This window comes from Erythrolamprus reginae, chromosome 1, assembly GCF_031021105.1.
Source record: "Erythrolamprus reginae isolate rEryReg1 chromosome 1, rEryReg1.hap1, whole genome shotgun sequence".
In the NCBI taxonomy this organism is placed as follows: domain Eukaryota; kingdom Metazoa; phylum Chordata; class Lepidosauria; order Squamata; family Dipsadidae; genus Erythrolamprus; species Erythrolamprus reginae.
This window is the reverse complement of record NC_091950.1, coordinates 368,190,260-368,210,714: the sequence shown is the minus strand read 5'-3', so window position 1 is coordinate 368,210,714 and position 20,455 is coordinate 368,190,260. Positions and strand designations below refer to the sequence as shown.

Genomic DNA, 20,455 nt, shown 5'->3' with positions numbered 1-20,455 from the left:
AATCAAAGCTAAAGAATCCAATGTATAATAATTGTTGTAGAAATAACAATCTCTCCTATGTGTATGAGAAAAAACAAATGTTTTAGCTGACATGTCAGAAATCTATTTAAAAATATTTTCTAAGTTCTCTTATTACTTTAATAAACAACAAAGAAAAAAAACACATTGCTCAAATTTAGGAGGCACATTTTAAAATAATTGAATTATATTAAATAAACAATGGAATGAATGAATTGAAGCCTTAAAATACAGATTTAATGACAAATGTTTTATCTTTTCTTACCAATGTTTTCTTACCTGGATAACTATAAGATGTGTGGATGTCAACATGCAGAATTATTATCACAGCATGCTGGCTAGGAATTCTGTGAGTTGAACTCCGCACATCTTAAAATTGCCCAATTGTGAACCCTGTTTCTTATGACAATGAAGGAAAAGTTATACACACAGATCTATGACCTGAAATCTCAAGTGACAAAATATATACAGGGAAATCACAGAGCAACATCTCAACTTATGTACCTTTATCCAATCTCAAGTAACTTGTACAAAAGGCAATGTGTTGTGACATTGTGCTACATTGTGATTATTTGCTAATAATTTTGATTTGTAGTAGATATTTATGCAATTGTAACAATTTTCCACCAAAGCAGTTATATTTAATGAAAAATAAAATACTGGAATGATTCCATTTACTAAAAGTCAATTTAAAGAAACCATAACAGCTGAATAATTAAAACATTCTATGAATGGTGATAATCTTTGTATTTTAAATTTAAGGCTAACAATTAAATAGGAATATATTACTCACCAAATACCTGAAACCCCAGCACACAAGTGTATGTTGTCCAATCTATGTCCTTACAATCAGAGCGGTTCCTTATCAGTTTACAGCCATTTGGAATGTCCCCTTTATAAAAATACATAATTGGTATTAAAATAGTTATTTATAATTTCCATTTGTATCTTATCTTTCCATCCCTAGGATTCTCACGGTAACTCTCATAAGAAAAATATCCAGAAATGTGCTCTATATCTTGGAAACAAAGGAGAAAGTACTCTCCTCCATGCCTAAACTTAGGCCTCTGAAATTGGCGGCATCTTTGAAACAGGCTTTTCTGTCTACTTCTCTGTCCGAACAGGCTCTAACTATAAATATATATATATATTTTGTACTGTATATAATTATATAATAAAACAATATTAGAGTGATATATGTTTCAGCTATCTCTCCCTCCCTCATTCCTTCTGCCCTCTCCCTCCTTCCCTCCCTCCCTCTTTCTCTATCTGTCTGTCTGTCTATCTATCTATCTATTCTAAAAAACTAAATGAAAACTCAAATACTTTGAGTTTGAATAGCTTCTTTAAAAGAGTTTACTAGCAGAGTATGTTACAAATTTAAAGTTTTTCACTATGCTATCCATTGTTACTTAGGTATTGCAAGCTTTCATGCTCAAAAGCAATGGCAGTGAAGCAAATTATTCTATATTTCATATATTATTAAAGAAGGATTCAAAGATACAACGGAAATTAAATCTAAATGCTGAATCTGTTAACCATAAGAATAATAAAAGGCTAAATAGTAACTTTATGGGTTTTTTAAAAAAGAAAATATTTCCTTATAATAAATAATACTTATACATTATGAACCTCGACTGGTTCATTTAGCGACTGTTCAAAGTTACATCAGCACTGAAAACAATGACTTATGACCATTTTTCATAGTCACATAATGAAAATTCAGACGCTTGGCAACTGACTCGTATTTATGATGGTTCCAAATATCCCAGGATCATTTGATCACCTTTTGTGACCTTCTGACGAGTGAAGTCAAGGGGAAGCCAAATTCACTTAACAACTATGTTACTAGCTTAACAAATAAAAATTTGATCAAGTGAACATACATAATACTTTCAAGTTATAACTTACACTCTAACATCGCATACCCCAGCATCTCTTTCATAAAGTGTTAATTGATGCCTTTGCGGAGAAGGAGTTCTATTTGGAATTAATATTAAGAACAAAATAACTTTTAATAATATTGAAGATCAGGTTATAGCAGGTCAAAATATTATCTTCTGTCAACAAGCATTCCACATACTGCAAATTTTCTTATGATTCTTAGCACTACTTTACTATAGAAATAATTGCAAGTTTGTACTCACAGTATAATATTTCATAATCTCCTGAGTTGGACATTATGTATTTGTTTTGTGGGGACCAATCAAGGTGTGTAATATAGCTGGAATGTCCCTAAAATACATAAAAACAAAAGAGATAAAGAAGCTATCAAAATTCCAGTTAAAACAGTGATTTCCCCCTCTTTCTCCTTTTTACCTTCCCTTAAAATGTTCAAATAAACAAAATGACATGGCAGTTTATAAAACTAATCCACCAAGTTTGTACTTTGATGGGAATAAACCAGAAGCCCATGAATGGATTACAATTACCATAAATCCCAGTCAGCCTTGTTGAAATTTAAGCACATGGCAGACAGATGCAAATCCCTTTAATCATTTCATTGTATGAGCTTCCTCCTTCTCAAGTGCAATGTTTTCTCTATACATAACTGATCTAATAGCAAAAGCAAATCGATCTGTCAATCACCTCTGAACCTGGGCAAACAAAATTTATATGAAGATGGAGTGGAAGGCTACAATTTACCCCTCAACTGAAAGGGTGGATATGCAATAACAGAAATGTTCTTTGTGAGCGGTTATGTATAGAGCTTGCTTCATGCCAAGGATAATAGGATGCCAAATTCAACTGGTTTACATGAATGAATTTGCTTTTACAATGTTCCCAGTTGCTCAGGAAAATATGCAGTGGGCTCAGAAAAAAGAAGAAAGATCCATTTGTTTTTCTTTTCTTCCCCTGCCCTCCATCTGTTAGCCTGAATCTTTAAAAATTGAGAAGCTAGCACTAACATTGTAGGCAAGAAGGACAATCAATTTCTAAACATTGCTGGATTTTTGACAGCTGTTAACATTTTTCCAGAATTTAGGAAAAGCTAATTTAAAGAGACTCTTTTGTGCAAAAAGTTTAAGTTTAAGAGCACATTATTGAAACAGTCTAAATAGTTTACATTGAATATTTCTATAAGCAACCATGATCTCTTCAGTGGCAGTCATAGTAAGAGAGCTATTTTATATTTCATTTCTGAGATACAGTAAGCATATGTGACAAGTACTGGCACTTCACTCTAATAAAAACTGCACGTACTACATTAAAAACTCTGAACTATGAAGGATAGGAGAATGTCAAATTTATAAAGAGAATTAATAGCATACAGAGCTATCACAAAACGAAATACTACTGTTACCCAATTAAATGTTTACCCGTTACATCTTTTATTATCAGATAAATTGTAATTTATTATTTTTAATCTGCCAACTATCAGAGTCTTAACAGTTTACATTAAAAATATAAAATTAGAGTTTAAAAAGGCAAACTAAACTTCCAAGATCTGGAAAACCTTAACTCTCTTGCTGCTGCATGAGCTCTCAATTGAACTTCTGATCATCCAAAAAATCCTGTTCTCTATTAATCCAAACCTAAAGTTCAGATCTAAAATCCAGATCTAAAATTAATACCCAACTCTGTTTTTGTCTAGAAACAAATTTACTAATACAAAGAGTGAAAAATATTCCAGAGCTCTCATTCTCTGGAAAAGGTATATTTTGGTGAAACTTGGATTTAAAATAAAAGGCAGAATAAGCAGATCTCATTTTACTCTGGTTTTACAAAATATATTCACTCTGTTTTTTATGTGGGGCAATTGTTTAAAATGGAAAAGTTTCTCACCTCTCAATATTTGCATTTCAAGTATGTCAGTATAATAAATTATGATAGAGAATTATGAAATGTCAAATTAGCATTCAAAACCGAAAGGTACATGTGTATTCAATTGACACACAAAATTGCTTCTTAACTTCCGCATGTCCAGAATAATATACCAGGATTTGAACAATGTACGAAGCTCTACGGCAAAAAATGGAGCCTGGAAACAGATTATGGGGTAAAAAAAAATAAAACCAACTACAGGAATAATGAGCATGGAAATCATGGAACTCTGTCATATTTCACCACAGTTAATAGCAATTTTTGCCTATATTTAAACTGGAACTATTGTTTTGTATATATACCTTTCATGCCCTAAAAGTAAAAGACAACTATATCCTTAAGACAGCTTTAAGAAGTGGCATTTGAGGATAACACTGAGGTCAAGTAATAAGAATGCTATATTAGCTGGGAATATTTTAAATATTAATGTGCTATTTTATTTCCTGTACCATCAACCATCAGAAATTAAGGTTCCGCATGATATTACTTAGTGGAATCTAGACAGTACCTTGATGAGAAAACAGCTATATCTGCATGCATTCCACCTTTATCTACAAAGTTTAGAAAATAATATCATTTTACAATTCTTACAGTGCATTTTCCATATCTGCTGTACTTTCTTCCATTTTCTGTTACTGTGTAGAGGTAAATGAAGTTGTCATGGGAACCTACTGCAAGAAAGGTGCCATCTGTAATATAAGTTAAAAACAAAACTATAATTGGACAGCAAGCATATCATGTAAGAAATTGTTGTAGATAATAACAAAATAAATAAATGTTGTAATCCAAAGCAAATATTATCTTTATTTTACCTATTTAAGGAAATGATAAGCATTCAGAATATTTTAATTTTCATATAAGACTCTTAAATAGTAAGGCTCTTGATAATTATGTACCATCAATGTTATTTTTATCAGCCACATAGGTTTTCTCCATGACAATTTGTTCCAAATCTGGTCACATCAACATTGTAACTGAGTTTATCCACCCTACTTATTGTCTTCTTCCCTTTCCTATTTTTCCCTGAAAGTATAATTATTTAGTAAGGTAAGCAAGCAAACAATACTGTTGTTCTTAGCTATATATTAGGGTATTTTAATTGTTATCATATTTTCAATGTTGTAAGCTGCCCTGAGTCCACAAGGAGTCCACAATTTTAGCACTGCAGCATTCGTGTTCTAAATTGAAGAGTTAAGGGCCAACTTCAGTCAGAAAAAAGTCCACTTTTTGAACTGCTTCCGGGATACTATTTTGTATATGAATTTGCATCACTACTTCCTCTATTTAGTTACTATGTAGTAAGGTAAGCTAGCAAACAATACTGTTCATTCAGGTGCAGTAAAGCTAAAATCCAAAGAAAAACTGATATTTCATATTGCTTTATTTATTGGTACTTTTATAAGTATTTTTTTCAATGTGGTAAAATAATTTCAAAGAGGTTAACATAAATTTGTTGTTACTTATTTATATTTTATTTATTTAACATATAGTATACATACATGGAATTTTAATAGATATTAACATTTCCCAAGACTAAAAAACCCCACAATAAAATATGAATGTTAAAAACATCTCTATTCAGAAGCAATGTTGTTCTTACTTAAAACTCTCTTTTTAGAATAGGTGACACATGAAGAAATGAAGAAAAGTTCTGCGTACCTACTGTGTAGCGCATCACAGAGAGCTGCTCGTTCCCATCTGTATGAATTGAAACCAAATCTCTTGTTTCAGCATCTAAAACAAACCACCTATGAAGGAGAAATAGAAATGTTCCTGCAAGGTTATTGTGAATTTTATAAAATGACACAACTGGTTTGACTATGGTTAAATGTTACTCTAATAATGTATCAATCATATCGAAGACAGTCTGAATATCACAGAGCATATTATTAAATGATTTCTTCTTGAAACCTGGGTCACACTTTTTGTTTAAATATTTACTGTTATTTTGTATCCAAAGGCTGCAAAGATTAAAAAACTGGTGATGTATCCTGATGATTGGGATAATTAAAATGCACAACATTTTAGGTGTTAGTACTCTGTCTAAACGGTTGGGTTGGCAATATATAAACAAACCAACCATGTATGGTTGTATGTATTGACATAATATATCTTTAAAATGTACGCTATGTTCTGATTGGCTGTAGTATTGCAAGTTGCCATAAGAGGGAGCTACAGATCATGGCTTAATCTCTCTGTTGTTTCATTCTGATTGACTCTTTGACTTGAATAATCTGTTATCATGCTTTGTATTATGTTGCGTTTGTAAGCTTTTTTGAATGCATATGACAAAGACAAATGGGTAAGAAGATTATTGTACTTCTAGAGATTAACTAATTTGAATATGTATGAGCTGGACTGTTTATTTGGATTTTGCTATTTGCACTTTAATATATCTCTGTGTGTGATTAAGTAATTACTCATATCTACTGCAATATCCTGTTTCTATGTGCATGACCTTGATAACTCAAGGGTTACTCTGCACATACCTTTAACAACAGGCCCATTAACCATCCACTAAATAGGCACTCATTTCAATAACATTAGGTCAGGTTGCCCCTGAATTTCAATGACTGTACTGGCAATTGAAATAATTGAGCCTGGAAATCGGGGTCTGTGGATTGCCTATCCCTGGCATATACAGATCTGTGATTTTAAGTATATGTCTATATATTTAATGTTTGTACATAAGATTTATTTAACCTAACCAAATGAGGGCATCAGCATTAAGCAATATGAGCCCCACTGATGACAACTAAGTACAGTGATACCTCTTCTTACGAACTTAATTCGTTCCGTGATGAGGTTCGTAAGAAGAAAAGTTCGTAAGATGAAACAATGTAATAGCAAATAATGTGTGCAAACCCATTAGGAAAATCCAAACTTTAAGGCTTAAAAAAAAGCGGCGGCAGACAAAGTGAAGGCTAATGGAGTGGAGACGGACAGCGAGAAGCAAGGAATGGAGGTCCTAATGAAGGCTAGCACCGCCCCAAATTTCTCCCCAAATCACCCCTCCAGACACTTCCTATGCCGCCCCAAATCTCTCCAAAATCACCCCTCTAAAAGCTTCTTATGCTACCCCAAATTGCTCCCCAAAACACCCCTCCAGATGCTTCCTATACACTTTCCTGGGAACAGATTTTATACCTCAAATGTTGCCCAAATTCTTATGCCCAAATTCTTCTGAAAGATTATGTTGCCATTTTTCATCGGTCTGAAGTTGCAGACTTCTGTTTTCTGGCTTCAAAACATGTTATTGTTTCTATTAATGCTGTAGGAATTCCTAACTATTCTAAGCCTTTTATCTTCTGCCAGAAAGTGGCTTTGCTCAATCTGTTTCAACACAGAACTATGGTGAACAAAACAGACAGTTGCCTTACTAAAGTAAAGCACTAGTTCCTATTGCTGCCACTTTCCTTCATACCTATGCACATCAGTAGCGGCTGCTTATTCTGAGAACTTTCAGCATCCCTTGTCTTGGGTCATTAGCTTTTTATTGCTGTGTCACATTGTCTGGTATTTATTATCTATCTGTTTTTAGCTTTGTTATCCACTTTTCTTGTTGTGAAATGGGCAGCTGCATAATTTTGATAATAAATAAAAAGAACTAATATTTTTGCCTAGGTTTCAAACATGCCAGTATTTGCATGCCACAACATTCATCATTTGCCTCTCCTTTCCCAAATGCCCATATGATAGAGGCAAATTAAGTTTTAAAAATACTATATTGAAATCTTTTACAAATTGGATTACAGGTGACAGAAGCATTTGCAGGAAGAGATATTGAAGAAATGTTCCCCTAGAAAGTGAGTTTTCATACATAAATTGGCCAGCTGTCTAAACAGAAAAAAAGAGAAAAATGCCAAATGAGCAGATAGATTTTAAAAATATTTAAAAAGACATGAGATCACATAGCTAACATGAGATTGCAGAGACTAAGAAAATGTAAAAAAAATTTCTGCTCAACTGATACATGGACTTTGGCTGTTATTTATCCAATTTATATGCTGCTCATTTCACAGTGCAATTGTAGTTATTATGCCAAATGTGCAATATATTAAAACTAATAGGTATGCCCAAACATTTGATTCTTCTTTTTTGCAATACTTACAATGAGTAGGAAATATAAAAAGAATTGAATCAGGAGAAACTGAGTGCTTCAGAATATAGAAGTAAGTGAAAGAAGAATATGCATTGTCTTAATAGCTTATAGAGTGAATATACTTAATGACAAGATAGGAAGATAAAACAGCTGGATTTCATTAAGTACAGGCTGAAGCCCTATCAATTTGAGGGTGATAGCTAGATGATTAATTTCAAGATAGGCACTTTGCTAACCTATAATAAACAGATTTATGGAAATAAAAACAGAGAGAAAAATCTGGGTTAATGTTAAAAATTAAGACAACCAATGAGCATAAATTCACAGCTGTTGGCAAAGAAATTAAAACAAAAGATAATTTTTCCTTCTTAGGACAATGGGCAGCAAAAATAGATTAATTTTTGGAAAGATGACAGTGCTATTCTTAGATATTAGGAAAAATAAGGACATTTCTCTGACAAGTATCAGAATAGATGAAGTAATTGTCTTTTCAGTGATAATATATGGCTTCAAAAATGTGTACTGAGAAGAATAAAAAGAAATAAGACAGAGGTCTTCTGTAAATGGTTACTAAAATTACCATGGACTTACAAGAAGAACCAATCAATCAGTCTTGGATAAAATAAAATGCATTGTTCCATAGAAGTAATTTTCAGCATAAAGAAGACTCTGGACAATTGATAGCAGTGGAGTATGGACTAGCAAGATAATACTTAGCAAGGTTAAGGAATGCAAAAGAAAAAGAGAGAGAGAGAGAGAGAGAGAGGGAAGGAGGGACGGAGAGAGACAGAGAGACAGAGAGAGAGAGAGAGAGAGAGAGAGAGAGAGAAAGAGAGAGTCACCACTTTTTGTACTACGGTAATTAAAAATTACACGAAACAACATCAGATAATGCAATTCCACTTTTCTTTTCTGTCATAGGCCTACTGACAGACACTACTGCACATCATATACAATACCTCATCTTATAGAAGACACTTGTTTATTTTTTTAAAAAACATAAATCTTAAAAAACAGGTATCTATCGTTCACCACTGACCGTACGATTAAATTTTCTAAAAATTGTTACTTAGTGCAGCATTCCCTAACCTTTCTGGGTTGGTGGCCCAGCAGGGAGAAGGAAAGATTTTAGAGCAGCAGGTTCATAAGTGTGAGTGGTGGGTGCATATGCCTGGCTCTTAGCAACAGCATTTAGCATCTTGCATGTGTGGGGCTGCGAGTGCCAGTGGCTACCATCACACAGCCTTGCCCAATAGTGTATATGCCTTGGCCCGATGGTGGGACGCATCCCACAGGTTGCGAACCCAACTTAGTGGTATCAGAAGAATAGGCTCTTTGCCTCATAACTTGATGAGATTATGATATAATCCACTCGTTCCAGCTAAAGAGGCTTGAATATGGCCCATGCCTGAATGGATAATTACCCATGAATCTCATAACCGGCTTTGAATTCCAAAATGGAAGACACTTGAATAAATATGCTAACTGAATTAAAAGCAACAACAGTAAATCACTATCAAACAGAGAATAGTGTCCAGAGGATTATATTTGCTTTTGCCTGAAGAAAAGCATTACAACATTTTTACCTTCCTGAGTGTGTTCCTATCGCTACCACTGTACCACTTGGATGGAAGTCAGCACAATGTCCTGGTTCCTGAAAGACACATGTTGATCTTATGATGTAAGTTTAAATTGAATAATATTTACACAGGCAATTATTCACTGGCCTGTTCCACCTGGATTAAGAGAAGTAAATAGGAGCAAAACCACAATTCCAGTTTAAGAAGCCATATGCTTTGAAATTACTCCACATACTTGGAACATATGTGGCCCATTATACTATACAGATTTTAACCTCGTGCACTTAAACTAAATTTATAACTAAACAATCTGAAGATCACATCAAAATTTACTAAAACTAATTTGGGGATCAATGCCAAGCCAACCACAAACCCTTTTACTGGCATGATTATTACCTAATAATTTAGCAAAACATTGCCATTTAATTCCAGCTTTAAAAACTGTTTACTCTAAGAGACATTTTGCATCATTGTAGGATCATTGTCAGCTGGTTTTTCCAGCTAAGCCAGCATTATTCACCCCCCCCCCCCCCATGGTTCTGCAGGCATAAATTGTGGCCATCCCTCACTGCTAAATCTTTTTCCTTTAAGATTCCGAAGAATGAACTTCCATGCAAAGAAATAAATATACTATAAATATTTTTTTTGTCCCAAAAACTGCAATGACACGATAATGATGCAGTGATGTTAAGGAGCAACAGGATATTTTCAGCTCTTCAATTTTTATGTAAAATAAAATATATTAAATCAAAGCTTTTTTTTAAAAAAAGATCAAAATAATGCTGTTGTTGCAACAGTTTGATTTTTTTTTCTTAACATGGAATCTTTACTGACAAATCATCCCAAAACTATGCCTAGTATTCTCAGAAAGGATGAAGCACATACATCTAGTAGCCTGGTCCATTCAAGAGTGTGGTCCGCTGAATTCCACATACAAACTTGATGATCTTGAGCACAAGTTAAGAACAGATCTTTGAACGGATGTGTTCCCAGGCCCCAGAGTTCATCTGTATGGCCCTAAAACACAAAATTAATGGACATATATCTCTAATTATACAGCAAACAAAACACATCAAATATCTATAAATTCAAAGAGAAAAAGGGACAAACCTGTACTTCCACTTGAAAACCATCATTAAAAGTTCCACGCAAAATAAAATTCCTTGATGTCCCAATAATAAATTGATCAGCTTTGCCTTCTGCTACAGCTCTTATTGTCCCATACTGATCAGGAACCTATGGAAATGAAATCATATTACCTTGAAATCTATTTTATAGATTACAAAGTATAATACTCTAAAATACTGGAAATCACAAACATCTTTCTTTGTGCAAACAAATCTCGAAGATTCAATGTTTCCATCATCATACTTTTGTTACTTTTCTTATTTTAATCTCTTTCCTCCTCCTTTCAAAGACATGTGGTGTATGTTACATTTTGGAAAACCAGTATCATTAATGTTCCTCGATGCCAAAAAAGCTTTTGACAATGTAAATTGGATTTTTATAAAAATGCAATGAAATAAAATGAGATTTGGCACAAAATTTGTAAACTTGATTAAAGTAATATATTCAAAACAAACGACAAAAAATATATTAAATAACGAACAATTAGATTTTTTAAAAAATATATTTAAAAAGGAGTTCGACAAGGTTGTCCGATTTCACCTTTATTGTTTATTTTATCATTGGAAGTTTTATTGATAAAAATAAGAGCAGTCCTCCTCCTTTCAAAGACATGTGGTATATGTTATATGATTTGAATGATAAATATGTATTTTTAAAAAGTTATGTTTTGACATAGTTGTTCTTTCCCTGTTACAATCCCTGTTTCCAATCCAAACTTATTTCAGGGAAGATGTTTCAAATTTCACTACTTCAAGCACAAAATAATGCTAACTATCACTGTAGCTAAGTAAAAGCTACATCACTACCTGACTACATATATCAAATTGGTATCTACTTACTAATTTTACTGAGCACCTTTTAAAAATAATTGTTTTGAAATTATTTCTTTCCCCTTTAATTGCAGTTAAAAACACTTAGCTATCACTGTAATAAAGTAACTGCATTATTGATAAATTCAAAGTAAAATAACTTTAATGTACAATATCTGAGTGTTATCAATGTCAGATGAGGGGATTTTTAAAAAATGGTGTCCTGCCCTATTTAGAATTTTAAGGTATGATTTTATTTTTTTTAACATGTCTATGTTCTGTTTAACTATTTGTAAATTATGTCATTATGAACATTGGGATTTATTTATTATTTATTTATTTACTTACTTGCTGTCTCACTTGTTTTTATTTTTTTGAGTTGGACAATAACTGTAACAAAGCAAAAGAGTTCTTTCCATATGGACCAGAAAACTTCAAACAAATCCATATTGTTTGTTTTGCTCACTATATAGATAAAATGTCAAGTTACTATACTTAATAAATTACCTAATTTCACTACCTAATATTAATGCAAAAGAACACAACTTTATTAACTGTATTGTGTTCCATATGTAAGATAATACTGAAAGCAATATTTTCCTATACCAATGAAATGGCAATTTATCCCAGATTCCTGCAGAAGAGGAATCTTCTAATCTTCACCTATAAAGAGAACAAAGCAATCAATATGGATTTACTTGAAGTCCTGCAATCTGTATAAAAATATACCGGCATATTAGCTGTATTTAACTATTTTTATCAGTATTTTATGCAGATTTTTGTGCATTTGGTTTCACGCAGCTAAATAATTTTGTTTACATATAACATTTTTCTTATTTGTTTTTATTTTTAATTTAGCTGTTCCTAATCTTTTTAAGTTTTTGAAATTTATTTTCAAGTCTTGAATTGTAAACAGATCTGGAATTCTTCTTGGTTGAAAGATACTCAGAAATACTTGTGCAAATAAATACTATGTTAATTGTGCAAAGATTAGGAGATAGAAGACAAATTTACATAGACATAAAATGAAAATAGTTGTCATGGTTCTTACTATAACCTGAACTTGTTTAATAAGAATACTATGAAGAGAGGAGAGGAATCTTCCAAGGTTTTTTAAAGCTTTTCTGAAGAAGAATAGGATAAAAATCAATACTGTAATTACATCAGTAATAAAAAGGGGAATATTATTATTTATTTATTATTATTTATTATTTAGATTTGTATGCCGCCCCTCTCCGCAGACTCGGGGCGGCTCACAGCACAACACAACAATTTATAACAAATCCAAATATAATTTAAAATATTTAAAAGAACCCCATTTTGCTAACAAACACACACTCAAACATACCATACATAAATTGTACATGCCCGGGGGAGGTGTTTCAGTTCCCCCATGCCTGACGACAAAGGTGGGTTTTAAGGAGTTTACGGAAGGCAGGGAGAGTAGGGGCAGTTCTAATCTCTGGGGGGAGTTGGTTCCAGAGGGTCGGGGCCGCCACAGAGAAGGCTCTTCCCCTGGGGCCCGCCAACCGACATTGTTTAGTTGACGGGACCCGGAGAAGGCCCACTCTGTGGGACCTAATCGGTCGCTGGGATTCGTGCGGCAGAAGGCGGTCTCGGAGATATTCTGGTCCAGTGCCATGAAGGGCTTTAAAGGTCATAACCAACACTTTGCTTGAATACATTGCTTGAAAGTACTTTTGAATTCTTAATTAGTGCCTGCTCTTCAGAACCTTTCATCTCAGCTCAAAAGTACAGTTTCTCGTTATTTGTTCATCAAATTTTTCATACCTCTATTTCTCTTTCAGCATTCAAGTCATGATCCCACAAAATGATTTTTCTATCCTTCCCACTTCCAGTTAGCAGCATTCCATTCCTCATTTGACAGAGTGTGAACACATTGCCATCATGAGCTTTGATTTGTTTGCTGATTTGATACACACCTGTAATCATGTAAGAAACAGTACAGTGTCAATACAGTGTATTTGCCAACCAACTTCAAAGATTTTTTTGACAAATAAGAAATAATTACTACCATAGGTATCAATAAAGAGATGTTTAAAGGAGGGCAGAATTTCAGGTTGAACAAAGGCAGTAGTTCTTCAGTCTGGTCAAGCTATACCTGAATAGTTTTAAGTGCTACATGATAGTTTCCTTCCTTCCTTCCTTCCTTCCTTTTTATTAGATTTGTATGCCGCCCCTCTCGTAGACTTATATTAAAAATTAATTTGATGACTAATTTTTAATAGAAGGAGAAAGAATCAGGAGAGTTCATGACTAGATGTACATGTGTAAATTAAAAAGAAAAATGAAAATTGAGCTACTGATGCCTATTTCTTTAGTAAAAAAATCTAGATAAAGGTTTTTTTAATGTGAAATTTCTTCTGGACTGGGAGTCTATAATATGTTTTAAAAATAACAACAACAACAATAATTCTGCAGACATGCTCAAATTTATTTAAGGAAAACATAGTTGGATGTTTTTCATTACTAAAAGATGGACCCAAAAGGAATTTACCTTTCTTAGATAAAAGGCAGAGCCTGATATTAACTATTTGGACTGGGAGGCTTTACGCACAGTCACTCAGGCCCTCATCAACTCGTCTTGATTATTGCAACGCGCTCTACATGGGACTACCGTTGAAGAGTGTTCGGAAACTACAGACAGCCCAGAATGCAGCTGTATGGGCTATCATGGGCATACCTAGGTACACCTATATAACACCGAGGCTCCGCATGCTGCACTGGCTACCGATTAGTCTACGGTCATCATTTGTTTTTATTATTTGTATTATTTGTTTTTCTATTATTACAATATTAAATGCATTATCCATGATATAATTATGCTTTTACATAAGTATTTTCTTTAGAAAGAAAGTTCACTGAAACATTTAACATTTAAAATGTCATGTACTGAAACTGTTTTTTCTGGCATGCCTACTTACAGCCCAGCATTTTAATTAACTGCCAAAGAAAATAATTACCATATGTTTTAGAATATAAGCACACTGGAGTATAAGATATATCTCTCGGCCTCGAGCAGCACTCTTCCAGTTAAAAACAGGCTGGGGGACACATGTGGCCCATTTTGGTTGGTAGAGGCACTGTAGGTCATTCATTTGATATTTCCAGGCTGGCCCCAGATTTAAGCACCCATGGGTCAGATCCGTGGGCCTCGAATTTGACACCTCTGTTCTAGAGTATACTTTTTATCTACCCTGATTCTGTTTGATTTCAGTTTGTTCTAGATATTTTGCTTAAAACTAGAAAAGAAAAGTTTGCTGAGAAATTTATAACTTGGAACAAAATTAATCTAAAATGCTCACCAGAGTTTTAAAATTCTTTTTAGATTATTTTTCATATACATTCAATTGAAAAACTAGCATTGAAAAATAAAGATTGATATAATTTAATATTATCAGAAACCTACAAACATCACTTGATCTCCAATATTTGTTGCATTTTTATTAAACTTGAAACATATTTTCATGATACAGATAAATCTGTATGTTACCTTTTGCTCCTTTTCCTGATGTGCCTTCTACAGTAGTTTTGCTCCATATAAGCAATATGCCACCTGAATCACCAGTGAGAACTTCACCATTGCCTAAAAATGCTAAGCACTGAACAAATTTGGGTTTGTCGTATTTCTGAAAAACAACAGAATATATTTAGAGCTTTCTGTGTGAACTATATATGCAAACACAGGCACATAACCTCAATTCAAACAGGTTTACTGAGCTTGGAGCATTGTCTTATTAGAACATGCTATCATGCATACAAATATATTTATGTGTATATATGAGTGTGTTTGTGGATGAGGGTTTATACAAACATATGTACACAAAAACACACACACATGTATACATATATACTGTTCAGACACAAACAAACATTACATGCTATTAAATATCCTATTTTATTAATAAGAATTATTATAAATACTAATTCTCCTAAGGCAGTCACGGCACTCAGTGCCCAAACCAAAATGCACACACACACTGGAAACCCGACTACCAGATGGCCGTTATATATGCTTGATGGAAACCCAACACTAGCTAGCAAGTGATAGGTGGAGCATTCTAACATCAGCAGCTCTGCAAGAGGCGCAATCTTTTTCTTCCGTGAGCATCTGTTTTGTTGTTTGCAGGGAAACCTCTGTTTCTCTGCAAATGACGGCAAGAAATGCCATGGATATATGCAGTGGAACAATACATGGATTGTATTGTTCCACTGCAATGGATATGCAGTGGAACAATACATGGATATATGCTAGGGCAACAGCACACATGCCCACAGAGAGGGTTCTGCATGTCACCTATGACACATGTGCCATAGGTTTACCATCACAGTCCTAAGGGTTTCTTGGGAAGAATATAATGTAATCATTGTACTTTCAATAATTCTAATTTACTACTTCAGAAAATTATCCCGATATAAAGATTCTTACCCCAAATATTCCTTGTTTCCTTGTTAATGAATTTGTATTCCAAGTCCAGAAAAAGATATGAGATTTGCCAGATGTTATTATTGTATCTTTATCAGTTGGATGGAATGCTACTGCCAGGACAACTTCATTTGTAGTCTTTCAAAAGAAAAAAGAGAAATCTCATTACTAAATTTTTGGTTCTTATAAGTAACTGGAGACCTGCTTATGTAAACAGAAACACAAAACACAATAATGCATCAGATTTGCTCATTTCTTATTCATGATTCATTCTTAGCATTCAAGTATCTGTCAAGCAGTTGTATTTTGTGGTACACCTTGCATTATTCTATAAAGAAATCAACATATGATCTGGTGGCAGATGAGTTCATTTGTCAAATACTTCCAATTCCTCTCAGCTTTTTGGCTCACATCAAGTGTGTGATACTTCCAGGGTTGTTGTAATAAGAGAAAGTGCTGTGCGCATCCAGCTACATATAAGAAGGTTAGAATTTAACCTTCTAAATAAACAAAGGAATTTCTCTGAGTATTTGAATAAGTATCAGAGATGGTTAGAATGTAATAGTGATAAAACTGGAGAAAAGAACAGAGGAAAGATTTATCTTGGAAGTGTAGTTTACCTACCTTATTTATCTTTAGTAAATTTATACAGCGATTATGTACAGTAAATAAAACTTCGTCTATGGTATAAATATTCTGTCATTGATAAACTAATTAAAACTTGAATAGAATACATCCCATTACTTTGATTCATGAATAAAAGTCATAGTTTGTATTTTTTTAAATTTCATTTCTTAGTCATGTATTTTTCTCACAAACACTTTTTCCAATTAACTTAAAAAACTAAATTAACTATGTTTGTTAGGTGCTGTCCAGAATCGCTTTTGGTCAGTTAATATATGATTAACTATATGAATATATAGTCAATATATGTTTAATAAATAAATAAAAATAAAAACACTTCATGCATTTGATGAAAACTTTCCAAGAACATTTATACTGTTGTAAATCTGCAGGTCATTAGGTGCATCCAATTGATATCTTCTGTCTCTGCTGAAAGAAAGGTATTGAGTCCAACTGAATTTATTTAATGGAATGAATATATGTTATAGGTTGAGTAGTTGTATCACTGGAGTGACACATACCGAAGGTATTGTTTCTTCGTTTAACCACAACACAAAGCAGTACTTTTCTATCAAAAAATTTAGCAAAATTACCAAGAGAGACAAACTGAACTTAACGTTATTTACGTAGCAACTATTTGTTTTGAATTTTTTCAAATTTCCAGTAAAATATTACCAAGAAGATTTAATATACTTTGCCCAACTTTGATAATTCATCTAAGCATCATTTACCTTTATTTCTGCTACTTTGGACTTCTTCTGCCAGTCCCAAACAGTCAGCATGTGTTCATTAGAATCATCAACCACACACAAATGTATACCCGAATCCTTGCAAAGATTTAATAAAAAAATTCATGTCATCATATTATATAATGTCCTTTTATGTTTAAGAATGTCCTAATGCAATAGTTTTCATTTTTTACATGTAAGGGTAAAATACATGACAGATTAAGACATTCTTTAAGAATCAGCTTTATCTTTAAATTGAACTCTTATAAAGTATATAATTAAATTAGAAATAAAATACAATTTATTTGCCTGATCCATGACATCCTGTTATAATCCAGTGATGACTAGTTTTGCTACTAAGACCATGTTTGGATTCAATTCCAAAAAGATGCCTCACAGTATGTGTAGTAGAATCAAACACTTGATTGCAACTCTTTAAAACAGCTTGAATTGCAATACCACCAGTAACTGCTGGAGGCAGCTTTGTTCCAAAAACTTCAATTTCTTGGAACAATTATTGCTAATGAGTAAATAAGGAAAATAATGGATACAAGCCAGGTACAAAAAAGAATGAGATACACTGGCACTGGAAATAATGCAATTAAAGACAAGAAAGCTGACTTCAAGAGAGCTCCTTGTATATAAAAAAAATCCATAGCTTTAATAGTCTGTCTACCCTGGAAGATATCAGGCTGCTGATAGCACTGCTAGATGCAATGTTAAAATAGGTGAGTAAAATATTCACAGTTATTTATACAGACAGACATAATACATTGTTTGTGAAACAAAGACATAATATTTTCCTTACTGCTTTTGAAAAATCCAGACATCCCACTCCACGTTCAAAAGTTCCAAGGCCAATAACTTGTAGAGTTATTAAGCTCACTGAATCCCATACTCTAACATGGGGCTGCAAAGGCTGTAAAATAAAAATAATTTGAAACAGGTGGTTACCGAAAAGATAAAAAGAGGCGCTTCCATTAAGCAGATATTGATGTGGGTGAAGTCAGTCATTAGTTGGTATTGATCTACCAAATAAACACTGACTTGAGTGAAGTCCTTGCAATAAATTTCAGTTCAATATTCAGAAAAAGATTTAGACATAATCTTATCCATGTCTATTCTAAAATGTCTCAGATAAATGAATATAAGGCTGCAGCTTCCAACCATCACTGAGCCATAAACCAAATCAAAAGGTACTGAAATGTTTTAAATAATACAAATATGGTAAGATATAGTTGAACAGCAATATCTGAGCATGTAGATTAAGGACATTTATTGAAAAAAAGAGATGGTAATTTAGATCTATGAAATGTGAAATTTATTAATATCATAGGGCTTTCTCATATTTTCTTTCCCATTGCACATCTTCCTTTAAAAATGGAGAGGAATAATTTCATATTATTATCACTTTAAAAACAGGGATGGTGAATATTTTTTGGTTTGCGTGCCAACGGGGTGTGTGTGTGTGTGTGCAAGGGTGTATTCCAGAGGGTTCAGGCAAGCTTCCTGAAGCCCCAGAGTGCAAAAAACCAAAACAATGGAAAAACCGGAAGTTTGGAAAATGGACTTCCAGTTTGCCATTGTGCTGTTTTTTGTACTCCAGGACTTCAGGAAACTTTCCTGAAGTGTCTGGAGTGCGAAACAGCCTTTCTCAAGGCCAAAAATTAGCTAGGCAGCTCGCACATGTGCACTGCAGCTAACATGGGGCAACATCTTGTTTGCCCTCTGATATGGCGCCATATGCCACCTGTGGCACATGTGTCATACGTTCACCAACATGGCAGAAGACAAGCAGGAACTGAAGTCTGGCCAAAATCAACTTTTTAATATTTATGTGGTCAACTGAAGACTTCTTTGGGAAATAACACAATTTGAGATAACATGCACAAATTAAACCCTTTAAATTATTCATCAGACAAATGGAACGGTAAAAATGAGAAATTCCTAAGAGACTTTCCAGACTCAGGAACGAATTATCGCGATAAAGTCATTAGAAACTTACTCTCCCCTCTTTATTCACTCCAGCTATCTGTCCAGTTGCTATCCTGATTTTGTCTGGATGAACTGCAAGGCTAGAAGAAATAATCTTGTTAGGAACACTGCATGCTTTCACGCTAGCTATCTGAAAGTGGGAAAAAAGTAACTGTCAGCTCCATGTAGATTTTAGGGAAATAGCAGCCATACTGCTTATGAATCCAGACTACTCTATTCAAAATGTTAAACAGGACTTGTTTTGTGCCACCGTGAGGGATCTATTTCATCTTACTCATGTGATCCACAATCAGCACACAACACAATCAAGACTTCACATTTTTCTCTTTCAAAATCAAACATTTATAACTGATAGAAATATTAGCAAAAGTCCAGTTAAAATGTCACACCAATATTTCTATTTCAAGTACCTGAAAATATTTGTATTTTATATTTACTACACCACTATTTTCTAAGAAGCATACTAAAACTATGGATTGTTCAGATAATGGAAAATTATTAAAACTTAATTAGGTATACAAATTCATAACTTAATCACTTATAAATGCCGAGGCAATATGGGGAGTGTGCAGATTATATCAGTTTAACTAGCGTTTACCAAGGAACAAACAACAGTTCAATAATGATATAGGTCTGGTAAATCCTTCAATAAAATCAAGAATCAGAAAGAATGCCTCTTAATTTTGAAATAAATCACATGATTTTAACAAGATTCACAACATGTATCTAACATGTTGTAAGCCACCCTGAGTCTAAGGAGAATAGCGGCATAAAAATTGAATAAATAAATAAATAAATTATCCTTGGCACGTTTGTATATTGGATGTTGGAAACCAGGCAAATGCCAAATAGCATAAAGCTATCAATATCTTTAACAGTAGCTGAAGCATGAATAGTGGAAGCATATACTAACCATTTAACACAATCCGTATGACCCAAGTAATGACGCTGAGTCCGCTCTTCATAATTAAACAGTATTACCACAGATGCTATGAAATATACTATTTCTCCAGTAGGTAAGAGGTAAACATTAGCTCGACAGTCCCTGCCACGATAACCGTATCTTTTTTTTTTTAATGTCAAGGTTTTTCAAAATTAATTAGCATTAATGATGGAAACTTATGCTATAAAGATCTGAGATAGCATGAAAACATATTTCTCTTATATGCTGCCTATATAGTCTTAAGACTCCAATATAC

At 33.4% G+C, this 20,455-nt stretch overlaps 1 protein-coding gene across 1 annotated transcript in view; it reads right to left on the bottom strand.

The window, feature by feature from the left end:
• Positions 1 to 20,455, bottom strand: part of EML4 (EMAP like 4) — a 122,024-nt gene that overhangs the window by 6,080 nt on the left and 95,489 nt on the right. The window contains 14 exon segments of the mRNA XM_070734525.1: positions 812 to 910; positions 2,166 to 2,253; positions 4,435 to 4,532; positions 5,503 to 5,591; positions 9,532 to 9,599; positions 10,411 to 10,542; positions 10,636 to 10,761; positions 13,254 to 13,405; positions 14,977 to 15,112; positions 15,913 to 16,047; positions 17,265 to 17,360; positions 18,070 to 18,180; positions 19,267 to 19,336; positions 20,170 to 20,319. Of these exon segments, the coding sequence (XP_070590626.1) occupies positions 812 to 910; positions 2,166 to 2,253; positions 4,435 to 4,532; positions 5,503 to 5,591; positions 9,532 to 9,599; positions 10,411 to 10,542; positions 10,636 to 10,761; positions 13,254 to 13,405; positions 14,977 to 15,112; positions 15,913 to 16,047; positions 17,265 to 17,360; positions 18,070 to 18,180; positions 19,267 to 19,336; positions 20,170 to 20,319 (1,550 nt within the window).